Source organism: Phycodurus eques, chromosome 19, assembly GCF_024500275.1.
Source record: "Phycodurus eques isolate BA_2022a chromosome 19, UOR_Pequ_1.1, whole genome shotgun sequence".
NCBI classification, from domain to species: Eukaryota; Metazoa; Chordata; class Actinopteri; order Syngnathiformes; family Syngnathidae; genus Phycodurus; species Phycodurus eques.
This window is the reverse complement of record NC_084543.1, coordinates 3256103-3274743: the sequence shown is the minus strand read 5'-3', so window position 1 is coordinate 3274743 and position 18641 is coordinate 3256103. Positions and strand designations below refer to the sequence as shown.

Below are 18641 nucleotides of genomic sequence, written 5' to 3'. Positions count from 1 at the left end.
GATCTTTTTTTTTTTTTTTTTTTTCTTCAAAGCTGTATATATATAACACATCTGAAAAATATATCAATTGCTTTTGTAATAAACGTGAGTCTTTGTCTACACCCTGTATCGATCGTATCCCACTAAGCCAGCCAAAAGTTTAATAAATAGCACTTGTTGTTTTTTTTTTCTTCCTTTAACACCCACTGTGATTTTCGCACATCATCATCGCTGATGAGTGCTCGCGAGCATATTTCTGCTTCTACGTTTAACACTAAGCGTGCTGAAGCTTGACTTGAGTGTGCCACTCTGGTTGCTCAGCACTGCTACGTTAGCCGCAAACTAAGCAGTTCCATGGGGGGAAAAAAAAAAAAAGAAATCCTCTTCCAATTATCTCCAGAGTGAAGTTTAGCAATGTTTGGCTGAAATGTGACATTGTCAGCGCGTGGAATGAGCTTGCCTGTTCGCACGCATGCTCCCTCCTGCATACCTGCAGTCCGGCCCTGTTCTAATATTTCAGCAATGCGGGGGCCGTAAAAATCGGGCCGCGCTAGCGTCTCTCGTCCGCTCAGTAGTTATGAAGACCCGAAGTCCTGTTCAGTAGTTTACACGGTGAGGCCTTTCGCTTCCCTGGGCCACCTGCTCAAGTCACCTTTTTTTTTTAGAGGTTGATTTAGTTTGAAAAGTAATCGTTCTACACCACTCACAGAAAGTTAGGCATGTTCGGCTTTGGGTTGAATCATCAGGATGAAGTGAAACTTCCGAATGTCCGCGTCCAACTAACAACAAAGAGCTGAACGGCAAAATTCACAACAGGTGCTTAAAATTTGCTGGTTCAATTAGAATTGGTATTTAATTCATTCGCTGCTGTGGACGTTGATATTCATCAACTGGAATTCAGCTGCTTACTGCCACAGACGTAGATATTCGTCTAACACGTTTTTTTTTTTAACGGGTTGCCGCAGAAAAGGCTCTCAGCCAGCTCGTTTGTGAAATTCAGGTTTGTTAGCCACTGTCATGATCCACCGTACCTGGCTGCGTTGCATCGCTCTGGATTTGAAATCAGTGCAGCCTTTGAGTAGAAGGTCAAGATTGGGGGGTGAATTTTGACATGACGAGACCAGGACAACACCGAATGATTGATCAACACGACCTCGGAAGTTGCCAGCGAGCTTAGATTGACACAGAGTGTCATCAGCAGGTTGCAACAGAGAGACTGGAAGAGTCACAGAAAGGTGTAGAAGTAGATAACCTGTGGACATTTTTCTGGAAGAAACACCTGTTGTGTCAAAAGTTCTGAAACATTGAACAATTGGACGCATGCCTTCAAAAATTCAAATGAAGTTGAAATGAAGAACATTTTAAGACCATCCTGAAATTTCACCCGAAAGCTGAATCTCTTTTTGTGAGTCGTGTAATCGTAAAACCAGCCGGAGCGGCCGGACACATGAGGTCTGTTTTTTTTGTTGTTGTTTTTTTTTAATTTAACATCATTCCAAAGGAAATATTTTCGTGTTGTTTGTTCTGACTGCATTTGTGTGTTACTGTACATGTGGTTGGCACAGAGGGGGAAATAAATAAAGACAATGGGGGAGGTGAAGCTTGGGGAGGGTCAGACGCGTCCACCAGGTTGGGTGCAGAGAGGGACGGGCCGTGTAGGCAATGAGGGGGACGCCGTGCAGGGATCTGAAAGGTTCACTTGCACGTGTGCACGTCATAAACGCGCACACACTCCTGGCAGCTGACGTAACAGCACCAGTGGAAGATGCAGTGGCACTTCTCCTTGCGCTTCTCGGTCCGGGTGTTGTGCCCGCGGCCGCAGCACAGCAGGTCGCAACCCTCGATGCCGTGCGACGACACGTTGCAGGCGCGGTCTCGCGTCCCGAAGGAGCCCGTCTCCTGGTTGGGCTCGCAGAAATTCGGCGAGCCCTCATAGTAGACCAGGTCGCGCTCAGTGGGGTGCTTGAAGAAGGCGTACTTGACGCGCAGGGTCTCCACCCAGCCGCGGGACTCCCGGTGCTTCTCCACCACCATCTCAGAGGCGCTGTCGTACTTGTCCTTCAGGTAGTCGCCCAGCATCCGGAAGTCGGGCTGCGCCCACCAGCAGGTCTTCACCTCGCAGCTCCCCGACAGGCCGTGGCACTTGCAGCGCAGATGCATGTGGTCCAGGATGGTCTGGGCGACACGCAACACAACATTGTTCGAATGGCAATGCAATGATACTACTCTGCAAGAGAGATGGAATCCGAGATAGAAACATTCCAAAGCCTGCGGTCATGCATACTTGACACCCAGACAAAAGTTCCATCAGTGGATTCACTACTAGTGGGACGTAACCGAGTACAAATACTTGTTAGTGTACTTAAATCCATTTACTAGGTATGTTTCGAAGGGCAGCATATTTTGTGCGTGCAGAAGTTTTTGTGGTTGTGCCAAGTAATCAAAACCGCTTAGCTATTGTATCAAATTGTCGGCAAAAATTCATCATACATTAATTACAGAATCTCTTGACTGTAAGGCTCACATATTTGACTTGCCTAATACTGACTAATTTCGGATTAGACTGTTGAGTATGTTTGCGGTTGTGGGCATAGAGGACGACAAAGTCAGACCAGATCCTCTTTTGGGGATTAGAGAAAATGTGCTGCGAGAGATCATCAGGTGTGCTTTTGCTGTATGATTGTTGTTACTTACAAGAATATGACATCATCTTAAAGCTTGTCTCGGTCTCCTAGATATTATTTAGGTAATTCATTGACTACTTAAAGGAGAATTTGGGGCGCAGCTACTAATTCTGTAGCTCACATCAACAGTGAGCCGCCCCAAGGCTCCTAGCGCCTTTGTTGTTCTTTCATTCTATATTTAACCTCGGAAAAGAAATCCCCTGCACCTCACCGTCCCACCAGAGGATGGACAGGTGACATCAAAGCGAGGGCTCGAGGTGCCCGCGGGCCAAACAGAGGCAGCGTGAACGGGGCCAGGTGGCAAACCGAGGCGCGGACCCTGCCGCCGGGTTCCTGTGTGGTCGCGGCCAGCCGTTAATGGCTAAAATCCTGCCTGCCTTTCTCCGTCAAGTCACGAAGCTGACTTGACAGTCAGGGAATTTTTGCCGTGGGTGTGTTTGTGTGCGGCGAAGTGTTTCTAAAGCGTTTTGAGCTCAAACAGAAACATCGGCTAATCTTTCCAATGAAAGAAAGCATCAATCGTCGTGTTGATGCTGTTACCGCGAAAAGAAGATTGGACAAACCGTGGGCAAACATTTGCGGTTGAAAATGCAATTAAAAGTTTCATTTGTTCCGTGGCAGCGCGTGAAACTCAATGTATCTGTGTTGCAAATTATGGGATACTAGGTGGATGTTGTGGACTTCTCCGCTACCATCTTAAACTCGCTCATTCGAGTCGCTAGCAAATTCAACTTGCAAGTCAAGGTCCCACTGCAGTTTTGTCGGTACAGTGTATGATTAGAGGCTGATTCCACACGTTACGTCCAGGCCACATTTCTGAGTTTTTACCGTGCGTCCCGCTTCGTTGTTGTGCCGGTTCATGGCCGAGCGTGCGTCCGGTCGGTTTTCCCGGGCGTCGGCAAACTCCCGGGATACCAGCACGCCAAACTCTGCGTCCTCGCTGCAGCCACCCCACTTCCAGCCCTCCCCGGGCGGTCCCTTGTGATGGGAGTCGCAGCCGCACATGGTGGACGTGCCCTCGGCGCAGGAACGCGTCACGGCGAAGGCGACGCCGGCCGAAGCGATGGCGTGGACAAACGACGACTCTCTGGTTGCTGTGGGAGACGGAGGCCGGGCGGCAAACAGGCGGGGGGCAGAGAAGGGAGAGTGTGTCAATCGTGTTAAACATGGTCAAGCGCAAACGTGAGCTCTGCCAACATCCAGACGCTGCTATTCAAAGTCCTTCCCTTCAACGCAACTCTGCTCAGGACAAAGAGGACACTCACTTGAGGATTCTACTGAAAATCATTGCAGTGTTCCTCCACTATATCATGTAGTTCTTCAGCGACCTTGACTCACTTACTGTCTGTAATTTATTATTTTATTCCTGAACCTGTCCATCCTCGTCACTGACAAAGAGATTCTCAGCATCTTAACTCTGCCACCTCTAGCTCTTGTCTGCCGGCCATTGCTACTTACTGATCTCAGAACCATACAACAGGCTCCAAGGAAGAAACTAGTTCTCTGAGACTTTGGCTAGAAGAGCTTCAGGACCCAATGGACACACACAAGTCTTTAATCTAAAGATAAAACAAACCAAAGCTGCAGAAGGAAGAAACAGAGCTGAAGCCTTGAATCTTTGATTAGCTAGCTCCCTCGGTAAGGCGAATGAGGTCATTGTCTTTGTGCTTATAAAAGTACGATTATATGCCTGATCTTGGAACTGATATTGTGTTCATTTGTACTCAGGTTTCCCTGTGTTACGTCACACGGTCTCTGCTGATGCCAATCCGCACATCTCGCCTGGTCATAGAGCTGAGGGACAGCTACACCTTTCTTTTCACCTTAGCTGGTGCTCTTCTGTTACACCTTCCTCCACCCTTTCTCTCAGTCCTTCCTGTATTCCCTTCTTCACCTCTCTTCCACACTCCCCATTACTCCGCACAGTTGATGCCACCTCTACTCTTTGTAACCTCACCATTCCACCAGCCCTTTCGTTCTCACACATACTCTGTGACTGATCTTCATTCCTCGTCCCTCCAGTGCGTACCTCCGCCTCTTTAGGTTCTCTCCCACCTGCTCCCTACTCTCACCACAGATCACAGTCATCTGCAAACATCATAGTCTATGGAGTCTCCTTTGTTCATCACAATAGCAAACAAGAAGGGGCTTAGAGTTGATCCTTGCTGCAGTCTCAACTCCACCTTGAAGTCTTCTGTCACAGCAGCAGCACACCTCACCTTGCCACTGTTTTCCTCTTCTCATACAGGTCTTGTACGTACTAGTCAAAGGAGCTAGTACTAGTCGTACTAGCTCCTCCTCGGCACTCGTCGCACACTTTTTCTAAATCAACAAAGACACACTGCAGCTCCTTCCGACCATCCCTGTACTACTTTTCTTTTCATACAAATATTGACTGCAATTGTGACTTTAGCCCTGTGATTGTGGCTGGGGTTCAGGTCAGGGTGCATCCCCGCCTCTCGCCCAAATCTAGCTAGGATAGCCCACGCCTGGGACCCTAATGAGGATTAGCGGTATGGAAAATGGATGGATTAATTAGGACTTTACGACTGCGCCAGTGTAGGTTGGTGATAAACTAGGGCATGTTCTAACTTTGACCCTGACTAGAAATTCGGGTTATGTTGCCACCACAGGAACGGAACGCTATTGTGAACAGAGGATCCCCTTAACGCCTCTGGTTGATCAGTAACGCGCTATTCGTTCCTAAACCTGTCACCAGTTTCTGTTCGGACAAAACGAAGACCACAGCGTGTCGGGAAATGGCGGATTTAAGTGTATCACCAGGTCACCCGGGCTGGATGGTTAACGAGAAGCCCTCCTGACGACCCTCGTTGGGGAGGTGGAGGACTTTCCCTCCACGTCCCACTGGATGATAAAAGACAGTAAACACTTTGTTTACTCCGGGATGAGTGAGGACTCCTGGAAAAGCAGAGTCCCTGCAGTGACATCAGCCCTTTGTGGCGATGTCAGGGGGGCCTTAGTGCTCAGTGGGATCTCATGACCTCCTGTCATCCCTGAGGTGTGCCGCTTTGCATCTGGATAGTGTTTCAGGAATGTTGTCCCCCACCCACCGCCCCCTCATCCCTTACCCATCCCTGTTCAGCGAACAAGGCCTTTAGGTGAAACCTAGCAGCACGTCGGCCCGTTTACTTTGCTGACGCCCCCTTTGAAGGCACCGGCTCATTATGTAAGCCCGACACCATTGTTTGATCATCGCAGCACACTTGTCTGAGGCTCTGCCATTACGCACCGCCGGCTCTAACACAAATGTGAAGACAAACTGATGTGCGGCGGGAGGCGAGTTTACTCAGGTAGAGCCAGAAATTCCAAGACAATGAGTCCGCCACCCAATTAGACAAAATGTTGCTAGTTTGACTGCCTGTTCGGGACATCTGGAAGTGGTTCTCAAACTGGGGTCCCGGGACCTACACCCACGAGCCGTAGTATCGGGGTAGGCAAAAATATCTTGCAATAAATGTTTCAAAATGTGCATACCTACATATTGGCGTGCCAATAAAACATGATAAAGCAATTACTCTTCCCTAGCTTAGCTCTGGCGCAATTAAAAGCGCTATCATTGCGATGTATCGTCACAATCGTCACATCAATCTCACACCATTGCATTAAGAGTTTTTTTTTTTTTTTTTTTTTAAGAACAAAGGGTGTATTATTACTGCGATAGTCGCATTTCTTTAGAGAACAAAACAGATCCTATTTGAAGAAATTAGTCCAATGTTTTAGTGAATAAATGCATCTTTTCCATAATAAGGGCAGAATAGATTGATATCCTTTATTCATCCTTTGAGGAAGATGAATTTTATAGGAAGAAAGTTCTTTTGCTCTTCCCTCACTAACCTGACTTATTGTTCCGTAAAAAAATCCTGAAATCAACTTGTTCCTCATATTCCAGCCTTTATTCTCTTAAATATGAATTTGCTATCGTAGCCTTTACGCCATTTCCCCCGATACAGTCGAATTAATACCCCAAAGAGTTTTGAGCATTTATTCACCATCATTGATGTCCAGCTAGTAGGCCAAAAGTGGCGCTAGTAGAAGAAAAAAAACATTACTAGTAAACTGGATATCGAATAAATGCCATAACGGCTTCCGATGAGGTTGGTACTGATGCAGAGCTACCGTCCGTCACTAAAAATGACAACAGAATCCGAACGCGCGTGATATTTTGCATCATGCTAATTGGACAACACCAGTCCCAGCTGATTCCGAAGCAGGTCGTCTCGCACAAGGCCCGCGCTAGCGACTCGTCGGTAAGGCGCTGCTGCTGCTACTACCTGCTGGGCCCATCAATTCGCCATTGTATCACTTGTGTCACACTGTGTTATCCACACAAAGGGCCCAGCGACTCGCGCCCCCACCACCCCGCTTTGCCCGGAGCTGGCATTCCCTAAACTCCCTTAACCAAGCGCCCCCCCTCTCCCCCTCATTTCCCCCCAGCAGAAATCGCACGCAGCACCGTCACCGAACCGCCCCGCCCCGCCGTAAGGGCTCCGGCCTCCCTCGGTCTCGGTCGCCCCGTCACACCTTGTTTCGCCTCCCCGTCCCGAAGCGCACACCCGGGCCAGGTCGGGAGAGATCCCCTTTCAGCCTGTTCATGACAGAGTCAAAAGGGCGTGTGAATGGGGCGTCCGTGGGAGCCGGACTGTGTGAGGCGCGCAGCGGCCTTCATGCACAGTAGGGGTTGAGCGGAGCCCCCCGGCCCTTTTCTATTGCCTGTAATCTCATTTGGCCTCCTCTCTCCTTTTGAGCCGACGGAGGCGCTTGGACTGCTCACGCTGCCCGCATTCATTCGCCTGTGACACACACAAGCCGATTCTTTTCCGATCGGCGGCAACACAAGCGTCTACCTTCCCGACCGCCGACCGCGAGGCCGCATCCCGCTGTCGGCCTCACAGGCGCTATCCCGACAATTGATATTCCGCGTGTGAGCGACCTGATGAATGTGCGCAGTGTTTCGGTGGCACTTGACTGGGAACTCGCCGATGGATGCGGCACGCCGACCCTCTTTCATGCGCCGCACTGTAAACGGGCAAACGGTGGCGAGGACGAACGTGGACGCAAGCAGAATGTGTCGGTGCTTGTGCTTGCGCTGGCTGCAGCCGGGAAAGGTGTCTATTATTGTAATTGTCCCAGTTAGTGTTTTGGCAGCAGACGTACAGACAGCTCTGAGCCTCAGGCTCCAAACTGTTCTCTGCTACATGTGGAGGTTTTTGTAACGGCTTGCAGTAGCCTTTCTGAACCCGCACACATGAGTCATCGCACAGTGACGCAAAAGCCTACCTTTATCCAGCACCGGGCCGAAGATGGCTAGGTTGTCCTTGATGGTGGTGCAGTTCCACCGCCGCCCGCGGAACTGGTGCTGGCACTCCTGGATGCCCAGTTTGACGCCCTCGGCTACGCTGGGCATGATCTCGATGTAGTTGCGGCAGAAGCGCAGCTGCTTGGGAACCAGGCCTGGGATGGAGCCGCACAGGATGGGTTGGGAGCCCAAGGACGAGTACTGCTGCCCCAGGGCCAGCGACCTGGGGGGCGGCAACAGTTTCAGTCAGCATCTCGGAAACAGCAGCAGCTTTACATCTACAACGTCCCAGATCCTCATATTTAAACTTACCACACCTTGGTGTGTTACAAGAGATTTAATTATCACGCTAAAGTCACATAAAGTCTTGAACTTCTTCAGCTACAAGACTTTTTAAGACTTTGCGGCCAATGGATTTACGAATCTTGAACTTCGGCTTGATCCGCAACCGCTGTAAGTCATGAGTGTCAAGTCCAAAGTCAGTCTGTCATGTGACGTTTCTAATGTCTTCTTTATCTACATAACTACAAACAAGACATTGGAGTCAACGGCATGAAGAGTCTGAAACTTCATTCAGTCTTAAACTTCTTCATCCACTGGTGTCAGGTCCATAGTCAAGAGTCTTAAAACTCATTTTAACATTGTCTTCAACTTATCATGATCCACTACGCTTTTAAGACGAGTCAAGTCCAAAGTCAGCGTTCTTTCACTCACTTCACATTAACTCTTTCACTTCTTCTTGAGCTACAAGACCTTTAAGACACCGGAGTCCAAAGTCAATAGGTTATTTCAGTCTTTACCTTTTTCTTGAGCGACAAGACTCGTAACGCATTTGAATCAAGTCGGAAAGTCGAGTCTTAAAGCAAAGCAAAATTATTTATATCGTGCATTTCACACACAAGGACCTCAATGTGCTTTACACGATTTCTTCATCTTAACAAGACATGCCAAGACAATTGTATGCTTCCAATGTGCTGATGTCATAGTTACAAACTCTCAAGATCAGATTGGGAGATTCCGCCGCGTCGCCCTCTACGCGCTGATCATGAATCAGATCAGTTTGCGCTTCCGCAAATGGATATCCAGTAATAATGAAATGATCCCACCTTGCGGTTCATCTATTGCGATCAAATTATATCGCGGTCCTGAAGTATCGACGATTTGTCTGTTGAACACAAAAAGTTGTTTGAAAAGTGTGTTGAAATAAATTTCCATGTGATTACAGCACGTAGCAGGAGTAATATAAGGCTTAAAATATAAAGCGAGTGTTTACATTTTTCATCCCCTTATTGTTAGATATTTTCTATATATATTGTGCATCGCTTTTTTCAATGGTTTTTAAGGATTTTTAGAGTATAATTACTGGACTGCCCTGACGTGGGGGAAAGGGGAGCCACAGTCACCGATGCAATTTGAAGTCGTTTATTGAACGGCCAGGAGAACACTCAAATGCAATAAGTGCGCTCACGCCGAAGCTGCTGTCAGCCACAGCTCACGCCGACACGCTCACAGGCGTGCTCGCCAACATCACGTGCCATCGTCCCACCAGGCCCCGCCTCTTAAAGGCACAGGCGTGTCTAACACAGACACTAAAAGTGTCTTTGATACTTTTTATGCTTGCATTTTTGGGGGGGTTCAAATACATTGACAGTGTGTTTTAATCAATTAAAGTTAAACTGCTCCCAAAAATATTTTTATATATGGCCTCCTCATATCGCAGATTTCTATTTGATTTATTTTACTGTGGATCAGGAGTCAAATAATATGTATTTTCATTTATCACGGTCGGGTCCGGAACGTCACTGTAGTTTCCTTCAGGTGTCTCATTTTGATTGCTGTCAATTTCTGCTGAGCTCACAAAGAGAAGACGAGGCCCGCGTCCATGTTTTAGCACGTCGGGCGCAAGCCAAAGTCAAACCAAGATATTTTTATGAGAACCGCTGCCATCTGATTAGCAGCTCGGCCTGAGTGGACAACATGGCGCTGGGGGCCATGAAAGGATCCCATGGTGGTGGTGTGCAGGAGTGGGGGGGGGGGGGGTTGAGAGCCAATTGTCAGTGATCAGATCATAGCGCCGCTCGCGATGACCTAAGCACCCCCGCCGGGCGCAACCCAATAAGAGCGGCTAGTGACTGTGACAGATGAGCATGCCTCAGCCCCCTGACAGCACTAATGCAGCACAAAGTCAAGTATGAATATAATTTTACTAGGACTCACAACCTCTCGACCACCACCCAATCTTTTCAAAGAGCATGAAGTTAGCATGAACAAAGCGACCTCGCATAAATGCAATTGATGTCTCTAACGCCGCATTCATCAAGTCAGAAATACAGTGTTGCCCCCACCAACTATATCGCGGTTCTTCATTCGCACCTCCGTCGCAGTTTGAACAGCATTTGAGCAAGTTTGTTTTCAAACCATCGCGTCATCAACCCGGAGTTATGCTAGTTACCGAAGCAAGTCTGCATTTGGTCACTTGACGTTCGCAACGCGAATGACGTTAATTTCGGTCGACGGCAGAGGGCGATGTTGCCAAACACGGCGGCCCCCGTCTTGGATGAAAATTGATGAAAAACGCCGTCTCCGAATTGTGATCCCCCTGGCCGAGCCCTGTTGCAAATAGCGAGAAAAAGCGGGTGACGGACCCTCCCCACCAATCTTTACACTTGCCTATATTGTTTCTACCATAGATAAACCACAAACTATGAGCCTAAAACACTTGGATATCATTTCAAACACATAACATTACCGTTACAAATACACGGCTAACAGATTATTTGATTTTGGGGGCGGGGGGGGGGGGGGGAGGGGAGTTATGTACATCACCTTCGATATGCGTAAAAATAGCAATTGTGAAGCAATACAGTGACAAGAGTTTAAGCTTAAAAGCCACTCCAGTAGAGCAAAAACAAACACCTGTACATGCATATGCAGCAAAGAAAAAACTTCACTAACAACCCTGGCTAAACTTAACTCCTCCCTGATATCCAAAGATCTTAGCAGAGCCAAGATGAATCTCTTTAACATACTGCTTTGACACCAATTACCTACTTTCCTCGTAGCCAGCGGTTTGGCGGCATCTTGTGGCATCTTAGGGCATCACAGAAAGTGCACAAAAACGAATCAGTGACGGTCGTTTCCACAGAAAAAAATGAAGTCTGTGAATTGCTGAATTGTAAACTGCGACTAGGCGGGGATTCACTGAACTCCCGTTTCCAATGCGAACATTTTCAAGTTTGCGTCACGATATGTTTTGCGGACATTCTCTCAATCCGCGAGGCGGATGAGGAATGAGTCTCAGCCGAGGGGTTGCACGTGGGCCGCGCTCGTCCGTCCCCATCAACACCCCCCCCCCCCCCCCTTCCTTCCTGCTTTTCCTGGCTTCTCGGAAGCCGTGAGCAACATGTCCCGACCGGGGCGGCGAACGGCAGACCTCCACAGAGGCAGCCAGCCATCCGGGGGAATCTGCTGCAGGCGCTGGGACAAACGGCAAGAGCGGCGGCGGCGGCCAACTGCAGGCTTTGGCAGGTGCGTGCCCCGGCAAGTCCCGCGTGGGGCCTCATCTGCCCTGGGGGGCTTTACAGCCTGTTTGAGGGTTTTCTCTCTAGCGAGCTCAGCGGGCCCACGTGAAAGTACAGTGGTACCTTAACTTACGAGAATGTGACGTCATGGTGAAAAGGTCTCGGAGTTTGTCTTTGGATTCATCGTCACTGTAGCTTCTGCACTGAATGTGAAACTTTATTGGAAGTTTGTTGAAATTCAAACAAAACAAAAAGAAGCAGCAGTGGGGCTGAGGTACGCAAAGCTACAAGGAGGTAGCACGTGTTCACCCTCAATGCTAAAAAGCCACCTGGGGACTCCTTCAGATGTAGAAGTAGCTACTTCCCCCCAAACAGGAAGTGGGTGTCTCGGGAGTTATCTTTTCATGAACGTGACCTTTTGATTGGAATGACGGTAAGGACGCAATAGAAGACTCGCAAACAAACTTGGCTCCTGAATAAATCAGGCTAGCATATGCTATGTCGAGCCTCAAGTGTCGCATCCCGGGTGACACCGGGGACGTTATTCGCATTCAACTCGTGTTTACCTCGAAACGTGGAAGCGTAAGCAGGTGTTTGTCAGATTTGCCCGCGGACCGTCGCGCCGCTAAGCGACAGACTGCGCCGGCGTCACGTTGTTGCTCTCGAATCCCTCAAAAGAGTCTGTGGGGAGCTACAGACGGCGGAAAGAGACTAAGTGGGCCACGCGTGGTTGGCGGCTTCTCCCGAGGACGGGACTTTTTCCTCGTGTTGATGGCTTCTTCTCTGGCACACTTTTGATTTGTAGTCCAACAGCTTCCGGCTGATCAGATAAAAAATGACAATACCATCGAAAGATGTTCCAACCTGTCGGGAGCTCCGCAGCTCATCCTGCTGCTGCCGCTGCCGCTGGAGTGCAGCGTTGGGACGAGGACGCCCTGCAGTCACGAGAGCGAAGCTGAACGCGACGTCAACTTGTGAACTCTCCTCTGAGACCACCAGGCGCATCGGGCCTGATTAACTGAGCCTTGCACGTGCAAAAAACGGCCACATACTTGCTTTCTCACGCAAACAGACGTGGAAGCTGATCTACTAACCGGGCGAATAGACGCAAATACATCAGGCGTGCGCAATGTGACTTATCAAACCCGAGACAATTTTGCGTCTACGAATACCGCGTCTGATAAGCAAGTGCGAATGCATGACAATAACTGCGGTTGAGAAGGAGGCGCAGACACAATTGAGAAACCACAGCGAGTACCGATCTTTTTCGCTTGTGTGAACATTTTTGAAATGCCAGAAACCAAAACAAACAAAAAAAAACATTATCGCGACATATCAGCAATTCCATTTTGGAGCTTTTGAATGAGCTTATGGTTGACTTGGAAGGAGTCACAAGAAGGAGTCATGCTTTAAAACTTTTTTCAATTCTGCATTTCCATGTGTCTGGGTCATTTTAGTACACTGTGACAATTGCCGCTGGCCTCTCCCAGAGCAGTTTTTCAGGTGTGCCGTCCCAACGCAGTGTTAAATCAGGTTAAATCAAACAAAACATCTTTTTTTTTTTTTTTTTTTTTTTAAAGATTTAAGATTTTGCAAGGGTGACCTGGCCTGGTCAGTAGCACATGTCCCAGGGAAGTGAAGAATAGAGTAAAACTTACAAAAGGGTTCTTCAATCAAAAGTGCAGAAGTTCTCACACAACAATTCCAAATTTGAAGCACGGGCACTGTTCAGTGGTCTCGAGCTGGTAGTCCCTCAGGACAAGAACGGAAAACTCCAAACGGAATAACTTCAGAGCGTTTCAGAGTTTTCCAAATGCCGCGGGGGGCAGCAAAGCTGGAAGCTTTTTTTTCCAAATTCAGTCCTTACGCGAGGAACAGATGAAACGAGTGTCGTGCAAGAATGCAAAAAAAAAAAATAGCTATTCCTTGTTTTTAAAAAAAAATAAAAATAAAGCACACAGTTAAGCAGAAATCAAGCCTTAAAGAGTCTTATCATTCGGATCCACCAATGTCCAAATCTCTGTGCATTTAGAGGAGGCAACTTTGAATTGATATACAACTCACTCCAGCAAGTGGCACTCTCAGTGCCGAATGAAAAACAGTGTCCGAGGGACTGGAGATATTTGGATGAGGCAGTCCATAGTCAAAAACGGGGAAGAAGGTCTCCGTCACTAATTTATTCTGACCCTGAGAGAGAACCGGGTTCTATTTCTGAGATTGAAGAAGATTGTTTTCTTCCACTAACACTTCCAATTCCATCACTTCAAAGTTCACTTTGCCTTTGTGGTGTTCTTCCAAATGTTCCATGGTGGAAAAACATCAGAGCTTCCTAAATCGCAAAACCCTCTTTTAATGGCAGCGATCTCCAACACCTTTACACCAGTTGCAACATTTTAGCACCTGCGATTTGGGATCTTGGCACAAATAAGGCCCATTGAGAGCAATCTATCGGTACGTTTGGGGGGGACGAAATCTACTGATCACTTTTGCACTTGATGGTGCAGCTGGCTTCAACTAGGGTCGTTCAGGGTGACCTTAATCCTTATATCTGTCGTAGAAACCGATACAAGCAAATGATTGTTGTGATTAGCGGGAGGGAGCCTGCACTTGTTGCTTTTCAACGAGTCTGTCTCATCTTGGGGTAAAGCGAGATCGCGAACACCCAAAGTGTGTTACTTATGTTCAGTCTACTTGCTAATTTTGTTTTTGATGGCATCACGGGAAACACAAAAATCCCACTTCACAAAGATGTTGGAAATGGAAGAGTGTCCTTTGAGCAGTTTTGGAGGGTTCATTTCTTCTAGCCTGAGCTTAGTTTGGTGCTAGCTCGCTGCTATGTTGTTGCTAGCTTGTTGGCTCTGTGCTCCAAATGTCAGCACTAATGTGTGCCACGCAAATCAAAACTCGCACGAGAGCGTCTGGAATCTTCAGGCGTGCTTCTGGAATTCGTTTGTGGCTATGCGAACAAAGGCATAGCGTCTTTTAAAAATATTTAAAGACGCTGCGTGCTGATAACGAAATCCCTCGTAGTGGCGGCGGTGGTGTTGTTGCTTGCGTGCTGCGAATTGTTGCATCATTGCAACCCTGTAGCTTGGATTCTGATTTTCTTCACACAAATCGTTCTTGGACTTGAATTGTTTAACCTTGTGTCATTTAGACGTACAGTTTGAGCAATTTCTAAATTGAACTTCGGTACGGGGCGGCCATGTTTGACCGGGGTCACAATGGGGGGGGGGGGCTGCGCAGGTGTGACGAGCTCGCCTTTAGTCGTGCACGTGACCCCGTGTGTCTTTGCTCATAATGAACGCGCGAGCGGGTGAGATGGCCGAGCTAATGAAGACTTTAAATGTTGCGCGTGCGCGAGGTCCTAATGAGCTCATAGCCTCTGGGGCCTCGGAGGTTTCCCTTTGAGGAACCAGCCCGCCCTGTCTTTTAGTGCCACTAATAGCCATGCGCGCTGGAGGTGGAGGTGGGAGTGGGGGGGGGTGATTGTGAGTGGGGTCTACTTTGTCATTTCCTACGTGAGCGCAGCGCATCTGCTTTGATGAAGGGCCAGATTACGGCTGCTTTGAAATGAGCTCGTGAGGAGCTCGCCTCGCTCGTTCGCTGCTCCTTGTTGACGTCGGCCCCCAATGCGAGTTTCATTTAGCGCCGTGAAAGTTGCTGGCGTGCTTATCATGAGTAGAAACTCTCAGTTTAACTTAGCAACAGGACATTCTGGACGCATGTCTATCATGTCTCTGCCCAAAAAGACGCAGCAAGTCTCATTTTGCTTTGACGCTGCCGTTTCGGGGTCATTTTGCCCATTTCGAGAAGCCCTACAAAGACGCGCTTTTCTTCGGTTATTTTGTCCGATCGCTACCAAATTTGACGCACGGGCGCTTGACAGATGAGCGACGTTGAATTGCGAAGAATTGCAGTTTCCGTCGCTGCACGCGGGCCGAACACGGCAGCGAAGTTTGACGGCCATAAAACAGGAAAACTCTTATCATCGGTTGGCTCCGGAGTGCACCTGCCCGCATCGTACTGTCCAAATACTTTACGTTTGAGTGAACTTTGACCCCCGGCGCTGGGCCTCTCGGGAACGTTCCTGCCCTAGCTGCAGCTACGTTCGTCACACGTCTGCGAATAACACCGCCACATCCTCGATCCTTTCACACGCACGGTCGCACTGGGAATCATCTGAAGTGATCCATCCGAGACTGAGGGCTGGAAGTTTTTTTTTGGGGGGGGGGGGGGGGGGGGGGGGTGCTGTCAGATAATGACATTCCTGAGACCCGGAGATGGACTCTTCAGCTCCATTTAAGCTGCTGAGGTCACACTGGAGAAATGTGTGTATTCGTGGGTGTGGGTGTGTGATCTTAGGACAAAAAGTGACCCCTCTATTGTCAAATATGATTTTAATGAAAACAAACTTTTTTTTTTTTTTTGTTCATTCCAATCAGATCCAATACAAAAAAAAAAAATCCAGTCCATGAATAATGCTCAGTATTTTTATATGCGCCAGTCAGCCATTGTGGTTTGAAACAGCCGTTTTAGTGTCGTTGTGGCAATTTGCAGTGCTCCTTCCGTTTGATTTTGAAAATTCAGCCCCTGAATCCAGTTTCACTGGGCTAAATGAAAGTTGGTAGACATGTCTATCATGAGGAGACCCACAAAAACATCTCAAGAAGCCGTGCTCAAAACGACTTCGCAAGTTTGCCATCGTGGTTTGAAGCGGCCATTGTCGGGTCACTTTGGCCTTTTTCACGGGTCCTTAATAGGTTTTTGAAAATTCAGCCTGTGAATCCATTTTTACTCAGCAACATGAAAGTTGGAAGGCATTTCTATCTTGAGTAGACCCACAAAAAGCAGGTGTTTGTCAGATTTGGCCTTCTGGCCATTTCTAGGGCTCCTTCAATTTTGTTGAAACTTCAGCCCCTGAATCCGGTTTCACTTGACGCCGTATGAAAGTTCGTAGGCATGTCTATCACAAGTAGAACCACCAAAAAGTCTCAAGAAGCCATGCTGAAGCAGACTCTGCAAGTCTGCCATTATGGCATGAAACAGCCATTCCAGGGTTTTGTCTTTTTTTTTTTTTTTTTTTTTTTTTATTGTTTTGTAAATTGCTAGCAAACACACGTGCAATGTCCTCAACCTTCTCATCATGAATATATGACGTACTGTTGTTTTTGTCACAGTCCAACGGCACTGTAGTCTGAGCTTGTTTGCCCGCAACATTCTTGAATTTGAATTTACGAGGCCAATTGACTTCCTGATTAGCGCTCCCTGCGTGCACGTCTGCAGTATGTGCACATTTTACGGCCCCTCCGTCAGGCGCTGCTAGAGGAGCCCGCCGGGCCGCTCGCAGAAACGTTTGACGTTTTCTGTGTCGGGGGCGGGAGGGGCCTTCACGTCAGCCGTTCCTCAGCACCTGCGCCGTCACCTGGAGCCACGCCGCGAAAAATGTGTCGGCTCTAATCAAAGGCAACCACGCGCTCGGTTCGCTACCGGGAACACGACACCGCCGGGGGTCAGCAAGCCGAGCCCCTTTGCGGCTCGCGCGCGCTCGTCCTCGCCGCAGCCGGCAGTGGGCGTGCAGACCTCGCGAGGCGCTCGGCGCCCGCCGCCAAGCGCTAAATGGAAGCAGAAGAGCACGCTGGCGCTGCGCGGCGGCCCACATGCTCGCTGGGCTACCGAACGTGCAGTCGCATTGACAAGTTGCGCAGACTGCGCCAGATCGCCTTCGTCACCCGCGCACGCACGCACGAACACACGAGTAGAAGAAATGCGTCCAAGTCACTCAAAAGTTCACCAGAATTCTGCTGTAACTCGCATGGAGGTGACAAGCCGTAACCATAACAAAAGAAAGAAACCGCCAACGTGTGTTGGCGTGAAAACATTTTGTCTTGAAAGAACGCCATTTTTGTTCTCGTAAGATGAGGACTTTTTCTCTTAAAAAAAACAAAACAAAACATGGCTTTGTTCTCATCTTTTTTCTCGAAAATATCTCCTTGGAATTTTTTTTTTTCTTCTTGTAAGATTCCGCACTTCTCAAAAACGACAGACATTTTTCAGAATAATTGCTTTTTTTTTTTAGCCCAGTAATGTCATAAAATGTCACCAAACCAGCATAAAACAGCACGAACGTGGACAAGTCAATTGAAAGAAGTCACATGACAATGTCAGGTTTCGGAGCCGCACTTTGTTTCCTGCTTATCTGGAATTCTGAATTCATTTTTTTGGTTCGATGGAATTTCTTGTGGAATTGAGTTCCAGTGTCTTCTGGAATAGAAATGTGACTTTATTTCCTGTGTGCTTCAACTTCTTTTGACTTCCATATTTTGTGGAATTACATTCATGTGTCAATGCTGCGCTACCGTCCGCCCGGCACCCATTTTCAAACTCTCTTAATTCCGCTTAGAATTTGCATAAATGTCTGCATCTGCTTCATCAACGGGTGAAGGCCTTTATCATTTTGTTTCTGAACGGCGGCGCGCCCGTCGTACACCCGATTTGCCGGTCGCGGCGCGGCGCACTCACCACCAGATGGGATAGCCTCCGAGCACCCGCGAGCCGCACAGCCACACGCACGCCAAATATCCAATCAGGTACAAATCCATGAGGCGAGCCTGGTTGGGGGGTTCAACGCATGGAAGCTCCACTTTCCCCACGAGATTTGGGGGAAATTTTCAGGAGTGGAGTGGAAATTTCAAATGAAAATGTCGAAAAGAAGAAGAAGCGTCCTGTTGTTGGCGCCGTCGGGCCAGGAAAGCGTGTGAGGCTCCTGGTGGCTGCCAGAAAGAAAAGTGAGTGACGCTCCTCTCCTTCCTTCCCTCCCTCTCTTCTTCTTGTCCTTCTTCTCCTTCCCTAAGGTGGATGTCTTCCTCTCACTGCACTTTTTTTTCTCCCTCAGGATGCCTCATCCACAGGCCCAATATTAAATGGGAGGGAGGAGAGGAGGCGGGAGGTGAAGGGGGGGTTTTGGAGATGTCAGCTGGCAAGCCAATCACAGGAGATGGCCTTAGGTTACGAAAAAAAATTATTATTCCTTCCCATCTGTCAATCAACCCCCCACCCCCCCCCATCCTCCACCCGTCGTGTGCAGAGGAGCAGGATGTATGGAGAAGGTAACTTGTTTCCACCCCCCCAGAAAAAAAA

The 18641-nt window shown here is 48.4% G+C and overlaps 1 protein-coding gene across 1 annotated transcript; it reads right to left on the bottom strand.

Annotated features, from left to right (window-relative positions):
• Positions 1 to 381: 381 nt before the first annotated feature.
• wnt3 (wingless-type MMTV integration site family, member 3) lies at positions 382 to 18364 on the bottom strand. Its single transcript, XM_061705878.1, has 4 exons — positions 18024 to 18364; positions 7962 to 8203; positions 3492 to 3757; positions 382 to 2154 (listed from the first exon to the last, which is right to left on the bottom strand). Exons 1-4 carry the CDS (start codon positions 18101 to 18103, stop codon positions 1675 to 1677), a joined length of 1068 nt encoding a protein of 355 aa, XP_061561862.1. The 5' UTR covers positions 18104 to 18364; the 3' UTR covers positions 382 to 1674.
• Positions 18365 to 18641: the final 277 nt, after the last annotated feature.